The sequence below is a fragment of the Aulostomus chinensis genome, chromosome 19 (genome assembly GCF_037954235.1).
Source record: "Aulostomus chinensis isolate RoL2024-O1b breed Wild chromosome 19, RoL_Achi_v1.0, whole genome shotgun sequence".
In the NCBI taxonomy this organism is placed as follows: domain Eukaryota; kingdom Metazoa; phylum Chordata; class Actinopteri; order Syngnathiformes; family Aulostomidae; genus Aulostomus; species Aulostomus chinensis.
In genome coordinates this window covers 5,440,805-5,467,654 of record NC_141338.1, presented here as the reverse complement: position 1 = coordinate 5,467,654, position 26,850 = coordinate 5,440,805, and the positions used below count along the sequence as shown (strand labels likewise).

The window sequence follows — 26,850 nt, the reverse complement described above, 5'->3', positions numbered from 1 at the left end:
TGATCTGATGGCTTTATTTGCTTTAGCTCATATTTCCAACTTTAAACTTTAAAGCTAGTTTTGTCTTCTTTCTTCCTAAACTCAGACACAATACGAAGCAGGAACAGTGTAATTAAGTCCCATTCAGTGCTATTCTTTATTTCCATGCTCTACTTGACAGTCATGAGCTCATTTTCATAATAGCCCTCATCTCTACCTAGTGGCTAACGGACTGAAAATCACCACTCAAACTTAAGACTCATTATTCACACAATTTCACATTTTACTTGAACCCTCAGAACTCTCTTTGTTTCTTTGTTATATGGCAAATGTAGCTGGGAGTTTTATTGACCTCAGAAGTACAAAACTCAGCGGTGCAGTTTATCAGAGATATTGCTGCAAAGTTCCATTAAAAAAAAAGTACATGGGCGAAATAGATAAATGCAACTGGAATCAGGTTCTACAATCAGCGGATGATGTGATATCTGGGCAACATGTAAAGTACTGTTTTGTGCCATTTTTTTGGGCACCCAATCATGGTGATGCCAAATTAAATTGGATGATGCACCGGAAAGTTTGTGAATAGTTGCTGTTGTTGCTGACTGGTTGTTTGATGTTAGCGATTAGCTTGCGTCTCGTTATATGTGGCAGTTGCTTTCTGCATTCTGGGGTTACAAAGAAGTGACACACCTTTTGGTTGAGTATTGCTTTGACTTGTGACCTGCAGCTGATGGGCTTAGTTTAGCATAAGGTGATAAGCTAGTCTGGCTCCGTCCAGAGGTAAAAACAAACAAAAGACAAAACAACAACAACCAAAACTTCCAAAGCTCAACAATGAATGTGTATCACATTTATTTATCATATAGTGTTATATTGAAGCATCAAAGTCCACCTGTCTCCTCATTGAACTTGCCACCAAACCACTTCCTAACCAACTGGTTGCCGTTGCTGGACCTGACCAGACCTGTATCTTTTATCTTAAAATATCACATTTTCCGTTGAGAATAAAAGGAACGTTAATCAAATTCCATTTTCCAAACAAATTCTCTGACATTAAGCATGTTTCACGAAGAATATGACTTTATTTCCGTTTTATGACAGTTCCTTGAGTTGTTGTATTTCACTTGTGGATCTTTTAAATTGGTGACATATTAATATGGATACAGGCCCTTTAAGTTATTGTATATTTTACTGCATAATAAGTTTAATGAAATGGCAACTTGTCAAATCTTACAAGATGGAAGGATTTACGAAAACAGATATAATGCTCCTCTTAGAAGATTTGCAATAATAACTTTTGCAATAAAGAGAGAAAGCAGCAGACCAAACCTGACCGTAAGACACTGGATGTTTGATTATTTTGAGAGTGACAAGCAGAGAAAGAAAACCTGAGAGGAAGTCACTGTAAGGATGCCAAACACAGGTTGTGTGCTGCTGAAGCCTGACCTGAACTCCATTGTGGCCGAGAGGACTAATTGTTAATTAAGCCAAGCTGATGAAAAAGAGCTCAAGTGTAAATGATTGTGTCAGTTTGGAGGAGCACTTGGACACATCTTTTACCGCTGCAAAGGAAAAATCAGCATTGTTCTAAATTTTACAGTGCACTCCAGCAGCTCAGAATGGCTGATTGTTATTCACAGTGAAATTAAAGTGATGATGTTGTTGGAAATACAAAAACAGGGGAAACCGGGGGAGAGGAACAATGAGGGGGAAAGACATGGATGAACATTAGGTAGAAGTGTGCGTGAACGCGCTGTGGATGTCAGAGGAATCATACCTTGAGGCAAAAGGTAGAAAAAGGGAATAATGTACCTTTTTTTGAAGCACAAATAAAAATGACTACAGACCCTTTTCATTCAGACTTTTCTGATATTCAGCTGTTTTATCCATAATAATTCCTGTCATCCACGGTATCTAGCCCTGGCCTAGACCTGTGGCCTGAGGGCAGGACTGAGGCAAGTTTAAGGCAATGTCCCTGAGACTGTCTCTCTCCTCCTTGATCTCCTGTAAGTCTTGTTCAATGAGGGACAGCCGACTTTGTTGATCCTCGGCAGCTGAACGCAGTTTCTGGATCTTCACACCCAGGGTTGGGCTCTCCACACTCCCGCGAAGCATGCTCAAACGGCGCTCAGTCTCGTTCAAGATCCTGTCAAAACGCTCAAGCGGCACGCTCCCATCTGGTCCGGACATGCAAGAGAGAGGACAGATGGAGGATTTAAACACAAAAAGAGGTTTTTCAAAAGTTCATATTGTGGTTTGCACAGTAATTTTAACCGTGGATCTGCCTGCATGATGGTTTATCGATTTAGATATTATCTTCTCAAGCATGTTAGCACATTAGCGTGGGACAGGTGTGAGTTATCCATTCTTTGCTGTTGGGAGGAAAATCGATGCTTTTTTGTTTTCATTGGTGTCAAATATCACTTCCAGAGCAGTAATCTTACCTACAAAACAAAAACAGCAAAACTTAATTGTTACGATGGTTTTGTCAAGCTCTGAGACCATCATTCTGAAAAATTTGACAGGAAGAAACGCACTTCTGTTATTACCTCGTTGTTTGCAACTAAGCTAACATTACTCCATCTCTTATTTGAGCTCTGTGTTGTGCATCTGCATTACTTGCTTGCTAATGTTACATTACTTCTCCACCTGCTACACAGACTACCCAGGTCTCCCTTCAGTTTTTTTCCATTATTTTCCAGTCATTTTTGGTGTTTGGTTCATTGTTATGTCATAGAACCTGCAAAGCTAGTAGGGTAGGACAAACTCCGACCTGCTGATTTGGGGGTCATTTAACAGAGTAACGTTTACTTATATATATATATATATATATATATATATATATATACATTTTTTATGCAGGTAAGTGAATGGGAAGTAAATAACTGATATTTCAAATAGACTAGTTTTTGCATCCCTCCAAGAGAATATCAACTCCTCGCTAACTTATTATTTGATAGCTGGTGCTTTGGCTGAATTAATAATCCTATTATAATTAAACCTTTAGGTTAGATTCTTTTTCAAGTTGCAAATAAATTCTTTATATTGAATGGTAAATGTAATTGATTGACAATATGCTTTGGTTGTACTGATGTTCGCTGTTGCTATGTGTTTTAAGACGATTACCCACCGAGGGGTATTTGCATGTTCCGCATGTTCATCCCTACTATTTTCCAAAAATTAAGATCCCTGCCCTTTTAGTTTATCAAATAAATTGTACAATACATTATGCAGGAAGTAGTTATGAGTTGGAATGAACAGGTCAAATAAGTCAGAATATTCACAGCTGAGGAAGTTTAATACACGTACATTTTCAGCCAGAGGAAAATGCTGTTGGGCCTCGTGAGCAGCAGTTATTCATGCTTTACAATGGGGATAAAAATGTGGGAAATTTTTCCATGTTAAATGAGGCATTAAAAAGCACAGAGCTCTTTAGTGATATGACATTTAAGCTATAATGAAGATGTATGACTTTTATAGACATGGCAGACTAAAATGAAGCAGCAGTGAAAATCCTCTTCCAGACTTACTAATCTTGCTGATTAGCTCGGTTAGTGTAAGAGAATAGGCCTCTAACTGGAGCTTGGCTGCCTCCATGTCTTCCTTTATGTTGGTCAGGGACAAGGCAGGCTGGGAATTAAAAGACATAGTTTAGAAATGGTCTCTCAAGTCTCACAGAGGAAGTGCAAGATCAAGAGGCCTGGCTTCTGCTGTTCAAACACGCATACGGTTCTGATAAGTACCTCTGAGGTGATCTGGGAGTTTGCTAAGTCAGTTAGCTTCTTCTGCTCGGTCAGCTGTTGTAAAGCAGCATCTAGATGAGCGTTTAAGTGAGCAGATGCAGTCCTCGTTTGCTTGGCCTGGGACAGAATGGCCTTTGATTCCTATACTCAAAGTAAAAGGAGAAAAAAGCAGTCGTGAGAGAGGCTAAAATACAACCACTGACTAATATGAAACGCCAGTTACTTACACATTTAACAGCTTTGTGGAGGTTATACCTGCGCGCTAAAATGGACCCAATTACATTCCTAACATGCTTATTTGTGTTAAACGTGTTCATCTTTTAGTGCTCGTGCTGGTACTAAAGATGGATGATCTGAAGCTAATGGGAGTGTGCAGGTATTTGGTCATTAATGATTGGATAAATAAGGAATTTCACAGTACATGATGGTGGTGCTCAATGAGACACTACAGGGAATCTGTTTTGCTTTCCCTTACTTCTTCTCATCATGTTTGATGATTCTATTAACTGTAGAGTCAAATAATGAGCTCTAGAATGGTACAAAGTCACGATAAGGATATAAATAGCAGATCTGGAATAAAATGTATTAGATAATACCTTTATATGAATTATCACATCAGTTTAGATGTCAAGTGTGTAGAGAGCTGGTCCAAAATTGCAGTAAATGAACTGTAACATCTATTCAATAAATCTCAAGAAAGATGTAATACAATATGCTATCGAGGGAGAGAACTGCCTTAACTACTTCATATGAATACTTCAACAGAAATTTACTGTATTTCTTTCCCCAATCGCTTCTATGTCATGCCCTAGTGACTCTCAATCAAAACCAGTTACGATTATTGGACTGGATATGTAAGTCACAGCACTTTGTTATGTGATTCTACCATAAATTCTATTTTATATGAATATTATATTGCAAAATTCATTATTTCGCATTCAATAGTTTCCAGTTACTCCAAATCAGAAGCAGATATTCTTACAACACTGGACAAACAAAACACACAATTTTACCGCTCATTCTGTATTCATGAATATTTTCACTCTCTTCCGTGTCATGTATGATGTCATTCGGCACCATCTCGACAATCAACGGTACCTCTGCCACAGCATTTGCAGTGAGTTCCGCCTCCTTTGTGGTGTTACTGGAGAGACTGGAGTTCTCCAGAGCGGGTTTTAGCATCTTGTCAATCTGCGAGATCCTTTTCAGAACATCAACTAGAACTTTCTCCTGCAGGGGTCTCTCCTTCTTCATTGCAGCCTTGGTCTGGGCCTGTCGATGAGGCCACTCCTTCACCATGTCTTAGTGGGGAGAGATTACAGTAAGAAAGCTTCAAGGTTTTCTCAGAACTTATCTTTTCAATTTGAGTAGAATAAGTAACCTTCAACAACAGACGTGACAGTGAGAGATACTCACATTCTAGTTCTCTGTGCAGGGTGATTGCTTCTGATTCCACCTCTTTCCCTGCCACCACTGATGTCAAAGCGATGACGTTTGACTCTTGAGCTTGAGCTTGCAGCTTGAGACGGAAACATATAATCAGTGAAATAAAGACTATTCAGAGCACGTCCAACTTGCATCTCTGCCTGATCAGATTTCTGCATGTAGGTAAGGGGTGAGGGTCTGTAGCTGTGCCAGATGGTGGACCCCTCAGCATGTGTGAAGCAACAGGCTGTGATACATGCAGGTACGCCAGACCTTGATGTAGGGTCAACCGCATGACAGTTCAAATGTAGACATTAAAACAAACTACTCACCTCAGTGATGTCATTCACAGCCTCCAGTTTCTTATTGGCCGATTTGATCCGGGCCTGGTTCTCATCTCTAATCTTGCTGATGAGATCGTCTTTGATCTGAAGGTGCCGGTGCAGCTCTTGTGTCTGTTTCAGCAGATCCCTGCTCTGCTAAACAGGAGGTGGGGAAACACAACTGTCACGCTTTAATTGAAACAATCCTACATTCCTTTTTAATACCACATCCACAAAAAACTCTGTCTTTATTTTTACTACATGCAGTGGGGTCAAGAAATGGCCCTGGCATTTCCAACAGTCCGACCCCATCCAGGTTCTGTGTTCAAGCTTGACACTTTAGCTTCGTCCTCACCCTCGTGTTTCTTTCCTGTTTATTTCCCCCCCTTGTCTGACCAGAGGTGGAACTGGTTTTATATATGGGGCAGCCTCCGGGTGGCCAAGGCTACTTCACGGGAGTCTATGGACCATGAGAGAAAACAAGTGTGTAACCGTAACCTGACATTTGTGTCCTGTGATTGTTCTGCCCATGGAGAACAACCTTTGCAGAGCTGAAAATATTCCACTCTAACTTTCCAGTGAATAAAATATACAAGAGCATTTCACTGATGAAAGCGCCCAATGCTGTTTTTTTCCAGCCTGAAGTGATGAAAAGAATCCCAAATAAGTAAAAACCTGCCTAATCTGGCAATGCTGGGGATGACAGATTTGAAAAGGGCACCGGTTGATGAGACAGTCATTAGAACGCAATCAAATAAAAAGTGCAACAGTGAAATCAAAAGATTTTGTCTCCCTGCTAACATTAACTAAAGCAGTGCTGCCGATGGTGGCATGCTTCAAGAATAAATCTGTTACCATGGCGCATTTTTCTCCCTCAGCTTAAAGAGCTTTTTTTCTATTTTCTCTCTTTATTTTCTTCCCTTGCTTTGCTTGTTTTTGTCCTGGTTAATTTTCTTTTAGCCTGGTGTGTTGTGATGCCAGCTAAACTTAATGTCTGCCTCTCTCTCTTGACCTTTCCACTCACTACGTCCAGGGGATCATGGGGAGATCAAAACATAATGAATTTTCAAAGAAAAATGTACTAAACGGAACAACTGGGCTATTTATCAATCTTTAGGGCCATACTGTACATGCATTAAAAAAACATATCCAATTTCAGTCCATCAATCTTCATCAGCTTATCCACAATCCAGTTGGGGAGGTACAAGTTCCAGTAGTGCACCAGACATTTCCTTTCCCTGGCCACACAAACCAGCTCTGACATGTTGATCCATGAGGCGTTCTTGGGCCAGCATGGAGATACAGTCCCTCCACCTGGTCCTCAGTCTGTTCTGTGGCCTCCAACCAGCTGGATGCGTGTAGAAAACCTCCCTTGGTAGACACTCAGGAAGCATCCTTGCCTGAGACTGATCCTTTTGATGCAAAGGACCAGCGGCCCAACTCTGACCCCTTCACAGACTACTGAACATGTCATCCTCCCCGGCCCCAACCCTGAGGAAACTTGATGACTTGAATCAAAGTCATCAAAGAAAAAACTGTTTTAAAAACACCCATTTTGAGAAGCACGAGCAGCCTACGGTGGGGGTGGAATTGGCCCATATTACTATTGGTGAATCCATCACTGGCAGCTTGCATGGGACCTTTTTTTCATATCATTTTATAGTGTTGTCTGTTTGGAAATGCTACAGTGGTTAATCCTCCTCCTCTGGAAGAGCATGCACCCTCATGAGCAGACGCAGCTCCTCTCCTCGTTGTCTCTCTCTCTGCTTGCCAAATGTAAAATGAAGTATAACTGAATATCCTCCACACAGTTGAATTGCCAGAAAGGTTCCTTTGTACAACGTTATGATGGCGTAATAAAGTTGAAAGTTGAACTTTTGGATATAAAATGCCATTCCCTCATAACTAGGAAGTCCTCAAGTCCAAGTGGACGTTTGTGCCAAATGAGGAGAAATTCCCCAGAGGCATTCCTGAGATATTGGAACAGATGCATGGATGTATGCAGATGGACACACAGATGTATAAACAGACTGATGAATAACCCAAAACTTAATGCTTCTGGCTACAGCACTCGCCAGCGCTGGGGCATAAAAAGTACAATTAACTGCCCGCTCTTCAAAAATGAGAGATACTCGTGTCTCTGTGAACCTTGTTAAATGAGCCAGAATGGGTTCTTATACAGTATGTGCTGCTATCGTGCTTGCTCTAATTAAACACTGATTGGTCTGTAATGCACGATAATAGTGCTTCTCATTCCACTGGTGCCCTGCAGGTGTTGTACCAACTGACCTCTGTTGTATGGTTGGTTGCATGTGTTTGGTCAGGCTCTGGTGATGGGCTGGCATCTGTCAGAACCAGCTGATGTAAAGATGATGTGACGTTAGCCAGGACAGGCTTGAAACCAGCGTCCTCTTCCCGCAGGGCCAGCTGTTGGGCAACAGTCTCATTCACCTGTGCAGTCAGATTCTCCTTTTGCTGCTGCATTTGTGTTATTCTGCAAAGAAAGAGGAGATGGTTACTGTAAAACTGTAGCACTGCTTGACTGAAGCTTTTAAAAAAATAGTATTTCAGGGTTTGTTTTATTGGCGTTAAGGTAGTGAAAGAAGATTCAAATCACATCCTTGAATATGTTCTGATTTTGATCACACTGTATATTGCAATATGAGAACAAAAGAGAATATTGTGCAAAGAAAGCCTGATGAATAAGAAAGGTGCTTCGATAGATGTTACAGTGCTGTTTATCACCTCCACAGCTGCAATGATTTCCAATCTGTTTCGCTCCGAAATCATACAAAATCACAGCATATGTCAGCCTTTTTTTCTAATCCTGTCCATACAACAAGTACATGCAGTTCTCTTTGTTTGCTAAAAGCAATGATTCATTTGACACGTTTAGTAAAACCCTGGAATGCTGCAATATTGTACTTTGAACTATTTTCTATCCTTCAAACATGAAAAGGCTGCCTAAATGTCAGACAGGTTGTTTGCTGTTGTCTCTGCGAGGTGGATGAACACTGACACCACGTCTGCATGCTAAATCTGAAACTGGCAGATGGTTAGCATGGCTTAGCAGAGAGGTTGGAAACAAGTTATAGGGTGAAGGCTGGCCATCGAGCAATCGAAGGGAGGGTCGCTAGTTCAATCCACACTCCCCCCGGTGACCATGTCAAAGTGTCCTTGAGCAAGATACTGAGCTCCTAATTGCTCCTGATGGCCCTGTGATGAACTGGCGATCCGTCCAAGGTGAACCCCACCTCTCGCCCAATGTCAGCTAGGATAGGCTCCAGCTGCCCCCCCCCAAGAACCTTAACAGATAAGCGGTATAGAAAATGAATAGATAAAAAATTGTGTTAATCATTAGAGCTTTGGTGCTTGTAGGTAAGCTATTGTTTCATTAATAATAATAATATTCATAATGCATTTAGTGGAACACCTTTAACAGACTAACATTATTATTGTCTTACAAGCTCCTCACAGGCTGACTCTTATAGGTTTTTGTTTTTTTTGTATTTGACATATTATTATAAAGAGGTGGCACAGTGGTGCAGTGGTCAGCACTGTTGGTTGTCTGTCTCTATGTGTTGGTCCTGCGATGGACTGGAGACCCGTCCAGGGTGAACCCCTCCTCTTGCCCAAAAGCATGGGGCAGATATCATAGATTTGAGGTCACAGTGACCTTGACCACCAAAATCTTTTCAGTTCATGAGTCCCAGTGGGGCACTTGTGCTAAGTTTGAAGACAGACATTCCTGAGATATGGTGTTAATAGCCTGGGATGATTGGACAACATCTCCCACCCACGGATGTTACTGATACTCCTACTACATAATCACTGGTGTCATTTCTCTAATCAGGCTCTGTTCCTGTTAGAGATGCTGGTCTTACCTCAGGCCTGTTACACTGCTATACATTCCTAATGTTAGTGACGTTTGGATACTTCTTTGTCCTTGAATCGCTGTCATGTCAGTGTAATACATTTGATCTCTTTAAGTGCCAGCAAACTGGGTAAGATATCTTTGGGAAATGCAATTTTATCAGTGCATAAACTACTCAAGTCACATCTTATGAGGTGAAACACACACACACACAAGCTGTTGTACAGCAGTTTTTCAAAGATTAACAGAAGTCTCCTGAACAGAGCTGACTGTTAGGAGGGGGTAATCAATTCTGACTTGCTCGCTTCCTGCTCTCATCACGGCCACTGGAGGGCTTTTTGCATCATTCTGTCTAGCATTCAGGATAATCCTCAGAGCAATCACACGCTAGGAGATGCAGCGAGCGTGCGGCAAATCCAAGAAAGCAATAGGCTTACAGTGGAGAGAAGCTGTCCCCCTGTGGCTAAATGTCTTACTCCTAAACACCAATGTGCTTGAAAAGCCCGCTGTTAAGAGGAGGACCATGAGCTGTAATACAAGGATAGGTGTACTTTATTAGAAATATACTGAGAAAGCACAATAATCCACAGAGTCATGCCGTTTGTTGGGATTTTGCAATAAAGGATTCTTTATGTGAATGGGAGGCTTTCATTCTACGCGTGCTCATCTGCGTGGGTGTGTGTTTGGGTTCGTTTTTGTGCTCACTGCTCCGTTAGTTTCCTGATGTACTCCTCTGTTGAGTTGTCCTGCAGTAGATCCATCAGGAGACTGAAGGTCTGCTTTGAGGCTTTTACTGCCCTGCTGGCTACGGCCTCTATGTGGTCCGCTGTTTCTTTGTGACTACAAGAAAGTGGAAAAGAAAAACAAAGTGAGAGGAGGAGAAGGATATCAAGAGTGAGTAACACAGAATAACAAACCAATACAACTGCCTGAGGAAAGATGAAATGGATTTCAGCATTGATGACTCCCCCTTACTGGGTCATAAGTACAGATTTCAGTAACTAACATGTAATAGCATACTATGAACTGCTGAGGGGATCGATTCACAGCAGTCCAACCACAACAAGTTGAAAGAAGGAATCCAGGAGAGGTTCCAGTGATGACTGCAGTAGTTTTCTCATAATGGCCCAGTGGCTTACCTTTTCATTAGTACCTCAGAGTTATTGACCATAATGCTCCATTTGTTAGGTCCCGTTGCAACCTCAAAAGGAATGATCTATGGAAGAGGAAAACAACATGATGAGCAGGTCCAATGAAAACTTGTTTCTATCTAATGGGTAAGATGGTCTTCACCAGAGGTGGCAAAAGTTTGGAAGTGTTTCATTTACCTGAGAGGAAAAAAAAGAAAGAAAAAAAGATGCAAATAAATTCAAACCTGTTTCTCATAATAAACGAGATACCCTTTTCATTAAGTTAATTAATTAGCCTTTTTAATTTTCAGTTACCAGCGAGATCCTCTCAGTCACCCACAAGGAGGAGCAGCCTCAATATCATCGTACTGCAACTGCTCCGGGCTGGTACAGGTAAGTAGGTAGGTATTAGTGACATTTTACTCACCAAATTATTAATTATTACTGGTAACTAAACTGAAAAACAGGGCAGAAATTTTGTTCTCCATGCAAGGTCTTGTTTATAAAAGTAAAAGCACTTAGAAGGATATTTGTATTTTCTATTTTTGTGCCATGCAAACTGAACCACCACTGCGTTGCTTTCAGTGATTTCATTTTAAGGTGTGTGCATGTGTGTGTGTGTGTGTGTGCATGTGTGTGTGTACGTGCGTGTGTGCGTGCGTATGTGCGCGCGCGTGCGCGTGTGTGTGCGTGTGCGTAGAAGTTTGTGGCCCGTTTGTCTGTTGCTTATCACCATTAGCTTCAAGCTAAATACAGTATACGTTGTTGGCTCTTTCTGCATTCTGGAATCACAAAGAAATAATGCAGGAGGGAGAAATGTCTCGAACTGAAAACACTCATTTGTGAACTTGAGAGGCAAACTACACTGTTAGGATGACATAAAGCTGTAACAAAGTATAACACCTCTGCTTTTCATGCTATAGCCGACGGGAGAGGTTTAAGGGCTGCCTGCTCAGATGTTTGTATCGGTGTGAAAGCTGATTTAAAAATCTGGGTACAGTCCTGAAAAGCAGACATGGGTCTGCCTCAAAATAGTGTCCTCTTTTACCTACGTGGTGTGTTTAAATTTGCAAGTAATGACACTCATCTAATTAACCTCTCCATTTAAGTATTCAGAAAGGTTCGGAAGAGGGAAAACAGAAAAATCCGCCCTCATACCCTGAAGTTGTGACCAGATAAATGTGAATTTGTTTGCAGTTGAATGTTGAATCCACCCTCGAGTGACATTTAATTTGAGATAATGCAAATAAAAAGTGAAAACTGAATCAACAATTGACACATTGAATTAAATTGCTGCTGCTTCAGGGTTACCCGAGTGATAAGGGCTATGGAGGTGCACAAACAGGAACAGAGTGCCGTGTATTGGCAAAAAAACCCCAAAAAAACCAAGCTCTGTCATCTCCTCCAGCCTGAATAACATGGCAGCAGTATCCATAACAGATTCCCTGCTAGCGCGGCGAGACAGAGACATTGAAAAGCCTTGCAGTGGGTGAAGAGCAAGTTGTTAATTTTAATGTCCATCAAACATTCTCTGGATTCTCCTTTAGAGGCAGGAGTTTGCCATTCAGGAGGAGGGTGGAGGTGTGATGGGGGGGGGGGGGGGATTGTTTTGCTTTGGGGGATTTTTGTGGATCTATACAGAGGAGCTTCACCATGAGTATTAAACTGCATCATCACTTAACATGGACACAAAATCAATCATGTTACATAAAATATCAGTATAAAAGTTGAATGATGACTATACAGGGTCTTTTATGCATTGAAATATTTTAGTATGAGGATAATCCAGAGGATATGGTGTTTGATTTACCTACCATATTGTCCAGGTCCTGTGTTGCCTGCTTTAGCTGCTTATCAGACGCTCTAATCGTGAACAATGTCTTGTTGAAGGTCTGACACACACTCCTGCTCTCCTCGTCCTTCCTCCTCTCTTTCCCTTCTTCCTCTGTCATGCTGATGCTGCAGTTCAAAGTAGATGTAATTTCATGCAGCTGGGCTAAGAGTGTGCCTGTAGAAGCTTCCAGCAAGGAAAATTGTTTTATGAAGGCCTCCCGTGCCTCTGAAAGAGCAAAGAGCATAAAGCAAATAAAACCACATTAAGTCCTTCACGGATTATTTCACCGTGAATGTTATTCCTCCAACTCTTTGTTGCTAGAAAGCCATACTTTAACACATCTGTCTTATTCACTGTTTGAATTCTCTCTCGTCCTGCCTGTGTATCTTCTTGTATTCAAAGGAAACAGAATACATTAAAGGAACATACAAACCTTTTAGGAAATACACCTATTTGCCATCCTTTCCAGAGCCATCCATTATAATAGATACTCTTCTTTGTGTGTGCATTAGGAAGCTGGGATGGGACTAGTTAGCTTAGTCCAAAGACTAATAGCAAGTGGGAAAGGCTAGCATACATGGCTGAGGAAGATTTTGCAGATCGAATCATTTCCTTTTGTAAAAGAATACAAGTTTTTCATTTGGAGCACAACAGATGCCGACCTAGTTTTCTTTTGCCTGCAGTTTTTGTTTGTTGTCCTGCACCTGTACATATACGTATATTTTTCCAAGACGTGTACACACATCTGTTCCTCATCTGCAAGAGTGAACATACAGTATCTCAGGCAAAAGTGATCGAACAGATAAAAGTTCAGGATCTTGGTTTGTCAAAAAGTAATCATCCTTATCCTCTCTAAGTAAAAGTTGCCCTCCAAGTTGTCAACAAAAACTTTGCGGGGCAAAGTTACAATGAGGCTTTTTAAGGTGTTTCGTGAAGTCTCTGGATTGAGCAGGAAAGTGCTCATTGTGTCTGATTGTAAGAATACAAGATCTCACAATATAAATGTTTCCCAATGTTGTCTCCCTATCTTAATCTTGTTTATTTATGACGATTGTTAAGCACAAATGTTGTGTATTTAATGACTGACATCCATATGCTAACCTGCCTATCCACGACCATTTATTGTGCTAAGCTAACTAGTGGTGGGCCGGTCTCTGTGGATCTCAGCAGAGAGAAGGGTATCTATCTTCTTGTCTGGCTCTGGAGAGGATGATAAATAAGCTTATTACCCAAAAAGCTGATGTGTTCCTTTAACACTTTTTTTCATACACTTTGTATTCTCTGCTGCATCTAACTCTGCAAAGCTAGCCTGGAGTACAATTTCCTCATCATGCTGGAATACTTGCGTTTGGATGTTTCTGACACACTTTGCTCATCTCTTTGTTTTTGCATTTCATGAAATATGAGAGAACAAGTGTGTGTGTTTGTCCCAGCATGACTTGTCTTGCCTGTGTGTGAGCAGTGCACCTTCTACTCATTAAATCATTATTGGACCGCCCAGTGACTTAGAGAGTGTGGCTGCTAACTATATGTGCATACGTATGTGGGGGTTGTAATCATGATAGTGACTATAATCATAATAAACCAGGGATTAGAGATGCACCGCCTGTCACATAAATAGGGATTAAGTTGGTCACACAGTGCCTTGTTCTATATTGTTATGATTTGTCTCCATTTGGCCTGTGCAGCTGAGCCTGTAAGCCCTTTCCCCTCGTATATAATGAGGATATATCAGTATTGTGTTAAAGTAATTGGCTGGCTGCTTCCTGATGTAATCGCTTTGTTGTGTCATATCTGTAAGAGCGTCACACCAAGGATACACAGACAGATTAAGAGCCATTGGAGGAATCGCATCAAATTTCTTAATGTGCCTGCTGGTCTCTTATGCCAATAACGGAGAGTCACATTTCAAAAGGCAAAGGTTGCCAAGGAATGACATGCCAAGTGGAATTATCAAGGCTTCTGGCTGAAGTTACCTTGGAAGGCCAGAAAATCTTCCAGGGCATTGGGTAGAGTGTCGTCCCTCTGGCGTGCATGTTCAAGCAGCCTTCCCAGGTGGTTCTGCTTCCCGACTCTTCCCCGGCAATCAAAATGAGCCAGAAGCTTCTCCAAATCCTGCAGTCGAGTCCTCAGCTTTTCTGCCTGTAATAGCACCAAGATTTATCACTCAATGTGTCAATGAGAATACAGATTTTTCCAAGAAACAAAAAAGGAAAAATAATGGGGCTGCAAACACCACTATGAAATATCTATCCATCTCGACTAGTACTTATTTATTCAAACACAGGGATTGAGATAGGACTCTGAATCTTGGTACACTCTAACATCAAAATGTAGTATTTCAACAAAAGCAATGAATAAATGAATACCAACTACAAGATAAGGACAGAATACAGTTTTCATAGCCACAACCTCTTGCACTATTCTCTGCAAAGCATGTGCCAGAAGAGAGCATTTCAGGAGATAACTTTATGAGACTTCTTAGAGGATAGGAGTCCACGTCTGCAAATGAGGTGTCATTGTCACTGTCATTTAGTGGCACCAATTAGTAGACCTTGCCTGTCAAATGCTCCACACCTGTAAAAAAGAGCATGTAATCTCGATCAGGTCACACCTCTTTTCTAAACTGTGGCTTGCAGTTCTTTTAGACCAGTGATTGGTAACCTTGTTAGCGACAAATGTGTCAATGAGTTTCCACATGAGGCGCTTTAAAGAAAATGTTCCTCTGAACTAATACCATTTTCTTTTTTTATTCAGTCCCTTTTTTTTATTTATTTTTTTACCATTTTACTTTAAAAACGCCCCCTTGATCACACATCCCTGTCTTTTTCAACCTTCCTCTCTTAGTGCTTGTTAGTCTTTCCCTTCCTGTGTGCAAGCCAGAGGAACATGTGAGCAGGAAGATAGAGAGTGGGTGAGGCAGAAAGGGGAGAGCTGTGGGGAATGAGGACAGTGAGAGTAATTGCAGGTGTTCACAGCAGACAAGGTTTGGGATGTTCACTGAATTGCTAACACTGTGGAAATCACAGCATGCATTCACACGAGTACAAGCCAGTCCAGAGTGAACATACAGCCACTTTAGCCCTGAACAAGAAGATGTACAGAGAGAAGAGAGAACATGTCAGTACTATTGGATCGGTCTCAAAAGGCAAATCCAGATACGAAGCACCTTAGCATAGACGTGGGCTTCAAGGAATCTAAAGGGACAGAAAGAAGCAGCACAGGAGATCATTAGGGCAAATGTCTCTTTCTGTTTCACTGCACATCCATTGTTTACTTCCAGGCTACAAATACAAAGAAGACTTCAGCTGTCGGGAAGGTCCACAAAAGCAGGGTGTGCTGGGGGAGTCAGCTATTTCAACAGCAACTGGCATCTCATAATTGCGAGAGCCAAGACACCGTACTTGATGTAGGTGGGCAAAACATTTCTGTAAATATACATCAACATTAGGATGTTATAAAGAGACACAGCACATGGAAAAGATAGAGGACAAAGATTCCAAGCATGAGCTCTGTGCTGTGCAATTTTAGAATTCTCTAATAAGAACACTATTTTATATTTACATTACATTTAGCTAAAAATAACACAGACTTTGGGGGAAATACATTTATTGACTGTCCTCCCCAGAGCCAGAGAAGAAAAAAGATTCCTCTCTCTCTTCTGTGTGAGCACTAGGGAGCTGAGAACCACAGAGACCAGCCCATTGCTACTTAACTTAGTGCCATGAATGGTGATAAAAAATCTTGGTAAGTTATCTCAGTAAAAGACATTGAGCACTCTTTCCCCCCACAACAGCCTCTGCTGTTCTTGTGATTTTAAAATCGTAGCTGGGACTACTTTGCTGAATGATCTCATCTCAAACCTCGGTCAACAAAATAAACATGTCTTACTGTAGCAACCACAAGAGAGACTGCTGAAAAATGCCTTTAATTTTTTTCTTGAAACTTTAATCTGTCAATTAACTACTGAGAGAAGATCGAATAAATGTCTCAAGTACATGATCCTTAATTGAAATGTAAGAATTGCCAATGTGTAAAATGACTTGGTGTGCACTTTTGAAACACAAATGCGTGTTCCAATTCACACTCCATGCAGTTTGAATGGATATATAACAGCCACAACAACTTTACAGCTCAATTTGGAAACAGGGACATCAAGATTTACTGTGAATAATATTTCAAGGTGGGAGTGATTTTTCTAAATACATGTAGTAGAAGGCAGCTTGCTTGTTAAATGTGAGTAATGTGAAGTGCTCGGAAAGTAAAATAAAGTGTACAACAATAAAAAGCAGCACATCCATATAAATTTGCAGGCACTAGGTTACAGATAGTGACCAGGTGGTGAGCAGAGTGGAGCATTTAGGTGGCAGTTAAAGCTCCTCGGGGGTTACTGGAGACCCAAACCAGAGATAAATGAGGGCGAACACTTGGCTAAATTCATCAGGTGTACAGAAACACAACTTCAAATTAAATGTACTCTGCTGGATAGGAAGGCAGCTGCTTGCTGACTTGTTAGGATAACAATTTAAATAGGTGATAATGCCAGTGTTGTGTTTTATTTCCTCTGCTACCAAAAAGGTTTAAAGTGAAAAAAACAACAACAACCTTTTGGGAAAATGCGCTTATTTGCTGTCATGTCCAGTCAAGCCAGACAGGAAGATAGACACCTTTCTCTCCTCTGTGTGGACGCTGAGACTGGCTGACAGCTTCTTATCTCAGTGCAACTAATGGTAGTGAGTGGGAAGTGTTGACGTAACTCTGTCAAACACCATACTCTTTTCTATAATTTGGTTCTTGCCTGCATTAATGGAACAGAGGTTCTGCATTACGCTTGTTTTTCTGTTCCGGCTTCTGCTGTGTGGCCTGAAGTCATTACACTAATTGTAAATTGGTCCAGGAAACCCTAAATGTTTGTTGCAATCTCGAAGAGTTATTGCAACTATTAAGTAATGAACTATTAATTAATTATCTACTAAGTAAGAGAGAATGAGGAGAATCACTTTGAAGATGGCAAATAAGAAATTTCCCTAAAAGTTGATGTGTTCTTTTAAAGTCACTTTATGTGCTGAGATCTTGTAACGTTTTTTTGAAACAGAACAATCACCATAAACCCACCTGTTTCTTGACAAGGCCGTAGCACACCGGGCATTCCTCACACTGGTGTGTGGCTCTGTTGTGGAAATAGTTCAACTCACATTTGTCACACTTGTAACCCATGAAGCCCTGACGACAGAGACAGGTTCCGTTACTGCGACACTGCATGGAAATGGAACCCATGGGGTCGCAGTTGCAGGCTGGAGATCAACCACAAGGAGGTAGGAGAGCAGGAGCAGAGATAAACATTTCAAGATGCCTTCATGCACGATCAGTATTAGGGGATTATAGGATGATTCACAGTGCAGTTGTGGAGCCACAAGAAAGTCCTGTACCTCTGCAACCTTGTGAGGAGAATCCAAAGAAGCCTGCACGACAAGACTCACACAGCCTCCCCTCCACTCCTGCCCGGCACACACACTGGCCTGTAATTGGATGACACGCATTGGACGACGAGCCAATTGGATTACACTTGCACCTAAAGAAGGCAGGAAAACAATGTCTCAGTAACAGGTTTAATCTATGATCAATGCAAACAAACCCGCATGAATGAATTGATCTCTTTACCTCTCACATCCTAAACCTGGTTGGAGGTTGAAAGAGCCAACTTCACAAGAGCTGCAATCCCGTCCTGTTACATGACTGAGGCACAGGCAATTTCCTGTCTGAGGGTGGCATTCATTCACATGCCCAGAGGTTCCGGCAGGATTGCAGCTGCATGCTAGAGAAAACAAATAAAACAAGTTTCTTATTAAAACAAGAAGTGCACTGGCTGAGCACAGGCCTCCCCCAATGGCTATGTAATATTTCCTGAAAAATTAATCAAAATGTCCAGGGACAAAGTGTGCATGTGTATAATTTTAGAATGTACACATCTTGACCTGTTTATGTGAACACACTATGAGCGCAGCAGCAGCATCATCCTCAAACCAGTGCCATCGTTGAGATGAACATGAGAGGAAGGACTGCAGCTCATTACTCAAAGTAATACATAATGGCATGATGTGAAAATTACCAGATGCAAGGGAGAGATTATTTTATTTTTTCTCAGTAAAATTGTTCTGAATGTTCGGTCCATTAGCAAACAAGCTGCATGACTTGCAGTCACTACAGTTCTTCAACGTGTTATTGTCCTTTAATGTCCGTCCAGTCTGCAGTGATTTTAGAGAAAAGAAAAAGTTCATTTCAACTTTGAGAAGCTGCAGATGCTGTAGAATACTTTACGGAAGGAGGACATCAAAAAAAGCAGGACTGATCAGTATACAAATGACAAAAATTTATCAGCCTCACTGATACGAGATCAAGCTGAAGACATTATCCAGACTTATTCATTATGAATAAATAACAACTCATTTGCAGAGGGTGAAAAACAAGCTGCGAAAAAATCAAATATTTTTGTACCCCCCTCATGCTGCATCATTGCTCATAGTATATCTGGATAAATGTTTCTGCCCTCCATTTGCCAGACTTTGCTCTCTTGATGTATGTTTGGAATGGCTGAAACGCCTCATTTCCACATGCAGACATTTCATGTTTTTAATTTTGTATAATATGACACATATACAATCAAAATGTTAGCTGATTAGCCCAGCGTGAGAGGCAATTTTTTTGACAGCTAGACTTGTGAAATAGCCTGTGGAACACTTCAAAAATAGCTGCAGAGATGGCAAAAGCCTGTTTTTTTGTTTTTTTTTAGCTCAAGTTGTAGCCTGTTAGCTTGTTTTTGCTGGCATACAATTCACTGCCTAACAAATATATGATGCCAACATATTTGGAGCAAACACTAGACCACATATGAACATTAGGAGGAGTTATGCAAACGCTTTGGAGATCATGGAAGTTTTGTCAAATCCAGAGACTCTAGACACGTGTATGGTGTAAGCAGCTAATCAGTATAAGATTTTAGCGAGGAGGCACCACAAACTGGCTTATACCACCAAGACTGTCACTGGTAGTTTTTAATTCTAGTGAAAGACAGTGGCTCAGAAAACATCTGATGGAAGTGACAGCAACACATGCGTGTCATTAGTTTTAATTTTGTACAAGAAGCAAAGTGGTATGAATGCTATTTTCTTGACTTAATCCATGAAAATTCAAAGTAAAATAGAGTGGGAGATTTGTGGATTCACCCTGACATCATTCTATACACAAGTTCAACACTGAGCATGTAAATATTTCCTCAGTACAAGTGGATGAAAAATTTACAGTGACCCCAATGTGATAAAACACATCACAGCTCTTACACTATGGGTCACTGTTTTGTTGCTTTGCTTGAATTATTCCATTCGCTTACAATTTTTCAAATTCTCAATCTTAAATGACACTTTTTTCTTGGTATCCCTAAAACTCATAGCCTTTATTTGAGCACGTAGTCAGTTTTTGCCTGTCGTGTCTCAAGAGTGCTTCACATCTTGAGTTCCTGGATTGAGTCGTCTTATGTTTCAATTTACTATTCTCAATGTTCCTTTAAAACCAGAACCCAAGGCCACATACACCAGATATTTTTCTGACTGCTTTTTTCTGTGTACGCTCGGCGGTAAACAAACATATCTTAATCCGTTCAGGAGCTCTGACAGCATGCCATTTGCATCTTGAGTGAGGATTTCTTGCTTCTCTAATAATAAAATCCAAACATAATAAGAAACCAGAAAGTGCGTACCTCTGCCGAGTCAAACTTTCATGCTCAGGCCGTATTCAAAACTGCCAGCAGTGATGAGGAGGCCCTCGTACCGTAGACTGAGAAGCTTGTGAAACCTGATTCGAATTCTGCAAAAATCCCATCCTGATGCGGCACATCATCCATGATGTGGCGCTATGGGACACATTCTACACAGAATGCTGGCGGACATAACGTGAAGACACAGCGTCATTTGGATTGTAAACCAAGAGACCTACTTTCTTTGTTACTGTAATCATCACCAAGGCATTCTGACCAAATGTGAGATGGACCTGGTCAACCCGTTACAAAAAATATGTCATTTTCTGTGGCCACCAGGTGATAGAATGATTTATCTGCTTTGGCCTCCTCCATGACCTCCTCGGCGGAGGTAATTAATGGAGAAATGCTCCACCCCTCATAAGATACTCACGCTTGCACTTCTGGCCAGCTGTCTGGTTTAGGGCATCACCATAGAAACCGTGCTGGCAGCGGTCGCAGTGGTCGCCCTCTGTGTGTCGCAGGCATTTCAGACACCGCCCAGTGATGCGGTCGCATATTCCGACCGCGTTGAAGTCCACGTTTCCGTTGCATTCACATCTCACACACGGCCGTACTGCCCCTGATTGTCCCAGTGGGTCACCATAGAAACCATCCTCACACATCTGGCAGCGCATCCCTGCAAATTGACAGTGGTGGATAAGTATTTGATGGCTTATAGAGCTAGAACATTGTTTGAGGTCATCTGAGTATGTCATAATTGAAGCACAAACTTCAGACTGTGGAGAGAAAACAGAGTAATTTAAGTTTTTTTTCCTTTTAAGCCAGCTTGTGTTAGTCCTTTTTTGTTCACAACATAAAGGTCATATTCATGGTGTGATGTCATTAAAGTTATTTTTACTTCATTGGCACCTCATCTCACCTGTCTGTCCTGTAGGGCAGTTGGTACAGACCACCTGTCTTGTCTCTGCAATTTGGGCACATCTCGTACGGCCAGGGCAAGGGCACGGTTGACAATCACCTGGTGTGCCAATCAAAGCGTTGCCATAGTAGCCATCCAGGCAGTGCTCACAGGTCATCCCAGTGGTGAAGTCTGAACACTCACACACACCTGAAACAATAAGAGAATTTGTCCTCTTTTTTGTTTCCCTTCCTTCCTAGACATGAGTAGAGGGTGGTGTTTTCCTCATCACCAGCAGAGTGCGCTGTGTCTCTGACCACAACAGAAGCTACCCTACTCAAATTCACAGTCCAATCCAAGCAGAAAATATTCCCCACAGCCCACCACAGAGAGCAAAAGACAACTAAATTCACCCGACTATAATTGCTTTGGGAAAATTGAGAGCCAAATACAGTCCGAAAGACCTTCAAGAAGTGAAGCAATTCCCTCTCCAAGTGGTAGAGATTTCTAAGAAGTCCTAAAAACAAACTGCTGCTTTCAAAAAAAGAAACAACTCGCAGCTTTCAATCATGTAAAAGGGTTTGTTTGACTGCTACATGTGTTGATATGTATGTATATATTCATAAACCATGGACATTTCTTCACTTCATTATGCAGTATCTAAAACCCAGTGAACTACTGCAGTGCCGGGTGGTAAATATGATGATAAATCACAGCGGTTGTGAGGGAGCTGATGGTATCTAAGATGGTGAAACATAAAAAGTGTCTCCCAGCTGCTCAGTGACCTGCAGTGACTCCAGCGTCAGAGATGATGGGACACGCATACACCCTCAAAACCTCCTCTGAGCTCGATACATTTCTGTCACCTCGAAAATTAAAGGGTGAAAATTTGACATAATATCATGCGGCACTCTACTTTAATAATTCAAATTATTAAGTGTTAACATTGAAGGAAAACCCGAAAGACTAAAGCAAATGGCTGCTTGCAAAGTTAAATTAATCATAAAGATCACACTTTAATTGAGTTTCAATCAACACTGATGAAATTTTACAGTGTCACACAGCCACATGTAATTTAATTGTAGTAACTAGTTGTGTTTCGTGATTTTAAATTAACGTAATTGATCAACAGAGTTACCTCACCACCACAAATTAATTAAATTTTAGGAACGACCTATATCTTGTGGCCATGGATTAATCACATTGTGGGAATTCAGTATTTTGTGGCCATAAATTTATCAGATTTTGGGAACAAATGATGTATTGTGATAGCAAATTAATTCAATAGAGTGAATGAGTCATATCTCTCAGCTACAAATTAAATAAGCTGTGGCTGCTAACTAAATTATTTTTGAAGTTATATCCTTTAGCAAAACTTTTTTTTTCTCCCTTCGTGGATATAAAATATCCAAATGTGGTTCTCTCTACAGCCACTCCAGGGTTGAGCTCCACGTACAGAAATGTTTGCCTCTAGTCACGAGGTCAACCAGCGTCCCCTTCACCTAAATAAAACCCCCTTCAGGCCCGTGAGTATATACAGGCTGCAGACTGAACCATTAAAATGAACAATTATCCCGTTACCTGATGAAAGAGAAAAAAATCATTAGTTCTTCAGCCAAGTGAATAATACCTAACTTCCTAGCAAGTAATGCCAGTCATTTGAACCGAGCATTTAGTAATAAAGATTGTTCTGAGCACCAGGAAGTGAATCTTTCTACCATTTGCATTACAACGACACTGATGGTGTGCGGTGTCAATCCCCAATGAGCCATTGTAAATTTAATGGCAGCAGAAATGTGCTGACTTTACTGAGTGTGAAGATGACTGAGCGTGATATGAGGCAGCGGCGCCACCGAGGGCCTCCTCAACACTATTATCATTCCACCGGCTCCTCAGAAAAAGCTAACGGCATGCATCACAAACTCAAACTGTCGCCGGACGGCGGGATTGTCTTTCACATGATATTCCTTATTGTCATGCTAATCATCATTATCCCAGCAGGATAATTTAACCAATGTTCATTCAGCTTTAATGAATTAGGATTTCGTGAAGCTTTGAATCCTTCGACAAAACTCCACAATCCCACGATTCTGCTTTTAGCTACGGAGCACTACGCTTACACACTCTCCATCTGCTTGTCTTTTGTTCTGATGGCAAAGGAATATTTTTGTATGGGAAACAAGTGGTAAAGAGACTCCAACATCACACTCCAAAGAGCTCTTTTGTACCACGGCTCACTCTACCTGCACCTCATCCTCTGCTCATCATTGTACCGTCTCTCCTCAGAAACACACACACACACACACACACACGCACACACGGCCAGGACTAATGCACTTCATTAAAGAAGCCATGAGCAGGAGATAGGCATTCACTGGAATACATCATTGACAGACACTACCAATGAAAAACAGCTGGCTCCACTAACTTTGTTCAACATGGTTCGAATAATACAAGTGGCTACTCAAACCAAGTGCAGCTCATCTGTTCCCTCAACACCAGAGGGTGAGAAAAAAATGTCTGTGTGGAAACTCAAGAGGAAACTGATCTTTTTATTTTTTTTGTTCATTATAATTTGTTTATTAGGAAAAACAAAATATAGCAATACATTAATACAACAAAGTAAAATATATGTACCAAAAAATGTTATTCAAATATACAATTAAAACGACGATGCCAGATTTTAATGGTTTGTTTTTTTTAGGAGATAAAACCAAGGAGTTTTATTACATCATTATTACGACTGTGTTTTCATTAGGGCTGTGTGAAAGAAGGTCCATGTATCAGTACAGAATATTGCAATATACTTTTACCGATTCAATGTCTATTTTGAATGGTTTCTTCTTTTCCTTCTATATACTGAAAGAGAGGAATATGATTTGTGGTCAATAAGACGCAATAGTTCAGGACGTGAAGATTGATGGATAGAATTGATATGACACCTGACGGTGACACAAGGACCTGAAGTCTCATCGACGGTGCAGCGCGCTAGTATTTCTAGCCCAAACGGACTTTTCTAAGTCTTTGCTGTTCTCTCAGCTCCATCTTGTGAGGTCTCTCAGAAGAAAAGGGCCAACGTGTGCGGTCTTTGATGATGTGCGAGCCCAGAAGTACAAATAATTAACAAGAGTTTTAAAACAACTTGTGGCTGCACGAGGCCTTGCAAGTGATCGTGGCAAAATTACAACAAACTAATTATGAAATACAAAGACTATGTCTTTGATTTTGCTCTATTTAAACACAAATTACAACTTTTGATTCTCAAATACAAGCTTTTCTGTATTTTCTGGAGGGATTGTCTCTTTAGCCCAATGGAATGTTAAAAAGCTTCAGGCAAAGAAAATGTTGTTGCTAATGCATAAACCTCCCATTTTAATGAGGGCGAACTGAAAGAGAGAGAAATGTTCACCTCCGAGGCAGAAGTTGGGGTAAATTTGCTGCGAGAGTGTTTGATGGGGATGTTGCTTTAATTTAAGGCAGATATGCGGCTGCAGATGTGGCTTGTCAGCGGGGTCTGAGCGAGCGGACGTATGTCGAGGAGAGCGAGGAGGATGTTGACAGAGGGGAGGAGGGGTTGTGTATTCTGTCCACCCCCATACATAATGTGTGCAATAAAGATGACAGGGGAAATATGGTTTGTCATACTGTGACTGAGGAAAATAAATGTATCAGTTCCTTCTTTGTGTATAGATGCTGTCAGCCAAATTCTTGCGGCAAAGGCCTCAGTGTATCAGGGCTGCTGCTGCAGCTCCTGTGTATTTCAGTCTCAGCCCAGGTAATGAACTCTAATGTCTTCGGACTCTTACTCTTCTGTCACCACCAAAGTTCATTCATCTCATGCTAGCCTGTTTATGAACATCTATTCAGAAACACCACAGTGTTTTGTTGCTATTCATGGCTTCCACATGGGTGGCAACAAAACACTCAGTTTCTTCTTATTTCTGTTTGTAGGCAAATGTGGGTCAAAGTATCGGATGAGTTGCAAGTAAATTTGCCATCTGTGTATCCCTGAGTCTACTGTCAATTGCTATCAGCCCTTTTCACAAAAGCAGATTTGTTATATGTTGTGGCATGGTTAAAGGCTAATTCATAGTAGCTCATCAGCTCACTTCCCACGCTGTTACCGAGCAATAAAAAAACATGCACTGCCTGGCTTTGGGGATGACGGACAATGAGCGCCGGTAAGTTTCTATGCCATGCCTTCTAATGCAACATGTTGAGTTTTGTTGTGCATTTCGAACAATGGCGGTTGAAGCAGAGGCAGTAATACATGTTGTTAAAATGAGTGAGTCATAGCTGTTGGTGTCTGCATCACTGCAATGTGCAGTTATATTTTGGGGGACATGCATGTAGGGCTAGAACACGGCCTTGAGCGCCGATTCAACCCACCAGTGTAAATCAACAGGTATGATTGAAGCAAGGGGCATTCTGCACCTGAAAGCAGTACGGCTCGTAGAAGAAAGAAGGCCTTTCTGTCCCTTGTTCTCTTTCATAACAGCATATGCTTGGTGCTCACTTTGACATTTGTGTGGGGCCAAATTTTTGAATAATGCAGCGTGGTTTTGCATAGCTAAATGTCACACCCAGTGCAGTGTGGTCGGCGAGGCCAGGAAACAGAAGCGTCTTTTGGTCTTGTGAAGGCAAATGGACCACCAGGGGCTCCTGCAGCGAAATATACTGAAGCTGGCCTAATAAAGGCCATCACCCAGAGTACCTGTCCCATTGCATCAATTAGGACACGGATAAAGAAATGACCAGACATGCTGCTCACACTCATTAGAATGCTAGCTTGTGAGTCAGTGCTTACCAACAAAAGGGCTGCCTTAGAATGAGACAGAGGAAGCCAGGGCGTGCATTTCCCAAATGCCTGTTTAAATGCCATCTTCATCTCTCTAAGGTCATTAGTTAGAAAAATCTATGGGAGAAAGTTGAGGCAGACCAACAGATAGAGAGCAAAGCTGGCTTTAGCGCTGGCTTATTCAAACTCCTAATCTCTCTGGTGGGCTGTATTTGTTGCAGGCTAAGCCCTCAGATGCCTGGCCTGTATCAGCATGATGGGATATGAGGAGAGAAAGTGAGGGGAAAGGAAAAGAGAAGACAGATGTAGTCAGTTAGAATGACTCTTACCATGTAATTTTTCCTGCTGAGCCTATTCAGCATGCTTTACTTATCTTGTCACAACCAGCACATCTTTAATTCTCTTTTAGTTGGTTCACCAACCTGGTGACATTGCCGACTCGAATGAACTTGAGAATTTTTCTATTGCCTAAAAAGAGTTGTCAAAAAGCAGAAAACCTTAAAATAACAAATCTATGAATTAAAATAAAAAAAGAAGATATAAAAATAGAAAACATAATTCACAAAATGGGATAGGAAAGATGGATTTTTCAATCATGACATTGAATTATTAGTATATCATAGGGGCATCAAAGGGTTCAATATGTAATGCCAGTGTGGGAAACAACATTAGAAACTTTGGATTCCTGTTGAAAATAAAGTCCCATCTCTTATGGCATGCCACTAGCATGAGCAGGAAGATGTGGTTAAAAATCAAAGCAACTCAGGCTTAGCTATCCTGATTTTTAATCCCAAGGAGCAGTTAAAGCAATATTTCACTCAAAAAGTGTCACTGGTTTGTCAAGTACTCACCGTTAGATGTCTTGAATTCGTGATGAAGTTATTCTTCCCCTACTGGGAAAAACCTTGCTGGGTGAATCCAGAATTCAGAAAATGCCAGCCTCACACTGTTAACTGGAAGCTGTTTTAGTTTGGTATTTTTTATTTATATCTCAAATCAAAGTGTTTATGGCATATTGAGCATATGACTGGATAAAGAATATAACTGGATGATGAACTGACCTGTGCAAGGATGTGGATGTTTCGTATTGTTT

General features: G+C 41.1%; 1 protein-coding gene across 2 annotated transcripts in view; it reads right to left on the bottom strand.

Annotated features, from left to right (window-relative positions):
* Nucleotides 1-241: 241 nt before the first annotated feature.
* lamc3 (laminin, gamma 3) overlaps nt 242-26,850 on the bottom strand; it is a 110,323-nt gene continuing 83,714 nt past the window's right edge. Inside the window, exons 13-28 of one of the 2 annotated variants that reach the window (XM_086187274.1) lie at nt 20,981-21,169; nt 20,492-20,737; nt 17,970-18,123; nt 17,738-17,880; nt 17,424-17,602; nt 14,285-14,450; nt 12,289-12,533; nt 10,484-10,560; nt 10,050-10,184; nt 7,760-7,964; nt 5,480-5,626; nt 5,139-5,241; nt 4,821-5,023; nt 3,723-3,863; nt 3,510-3,609; nt 242-2,156 (exon numbers count right to left, since the gene is read on the bottom strand). In XM_086187274.1, coding sequence (XP_086043400.1) covers nt 1,894-2,156; nt 3,510-3,609; nt 3,723-3,863; nt 4,821-5,023; nt 5,139-5,241; nt 5,480-5,626; nt 7,760-7,964; nt 10,050-10,184; nt 10,484-10,560; nt 12,289-12,533; nt 14,285-14,450; nt 17,424-17,602; nt 17,738-17,880; nt 17,970-18,123; nt 20,492-20,737; nt 20,981-21,169 — 2,696 coding nt within the window. In that variant the 3' untranslated portion in view covers nt 242-1,893. The remainder of the gene's footprint in view (nt 2,157-3,509; nt 3,610-3,722; nt 3,864-4,820; nt 5,024-5,138; nt 5,242-5,479; nt 5,627-7,759; nt 7,965-10,049; nt 10,185-10,483; nt 10,561-12,288; nt 12,534-14,284; nt 14,451-17,423; nt 17,603-17,737; nt 17,881-17,969; nt 18,124-20,491; nt 20,738-20,980; nt 21,170-26,850) is intronic. The other variant, XM_086187275.1, reaches the window with a different exon arrangement.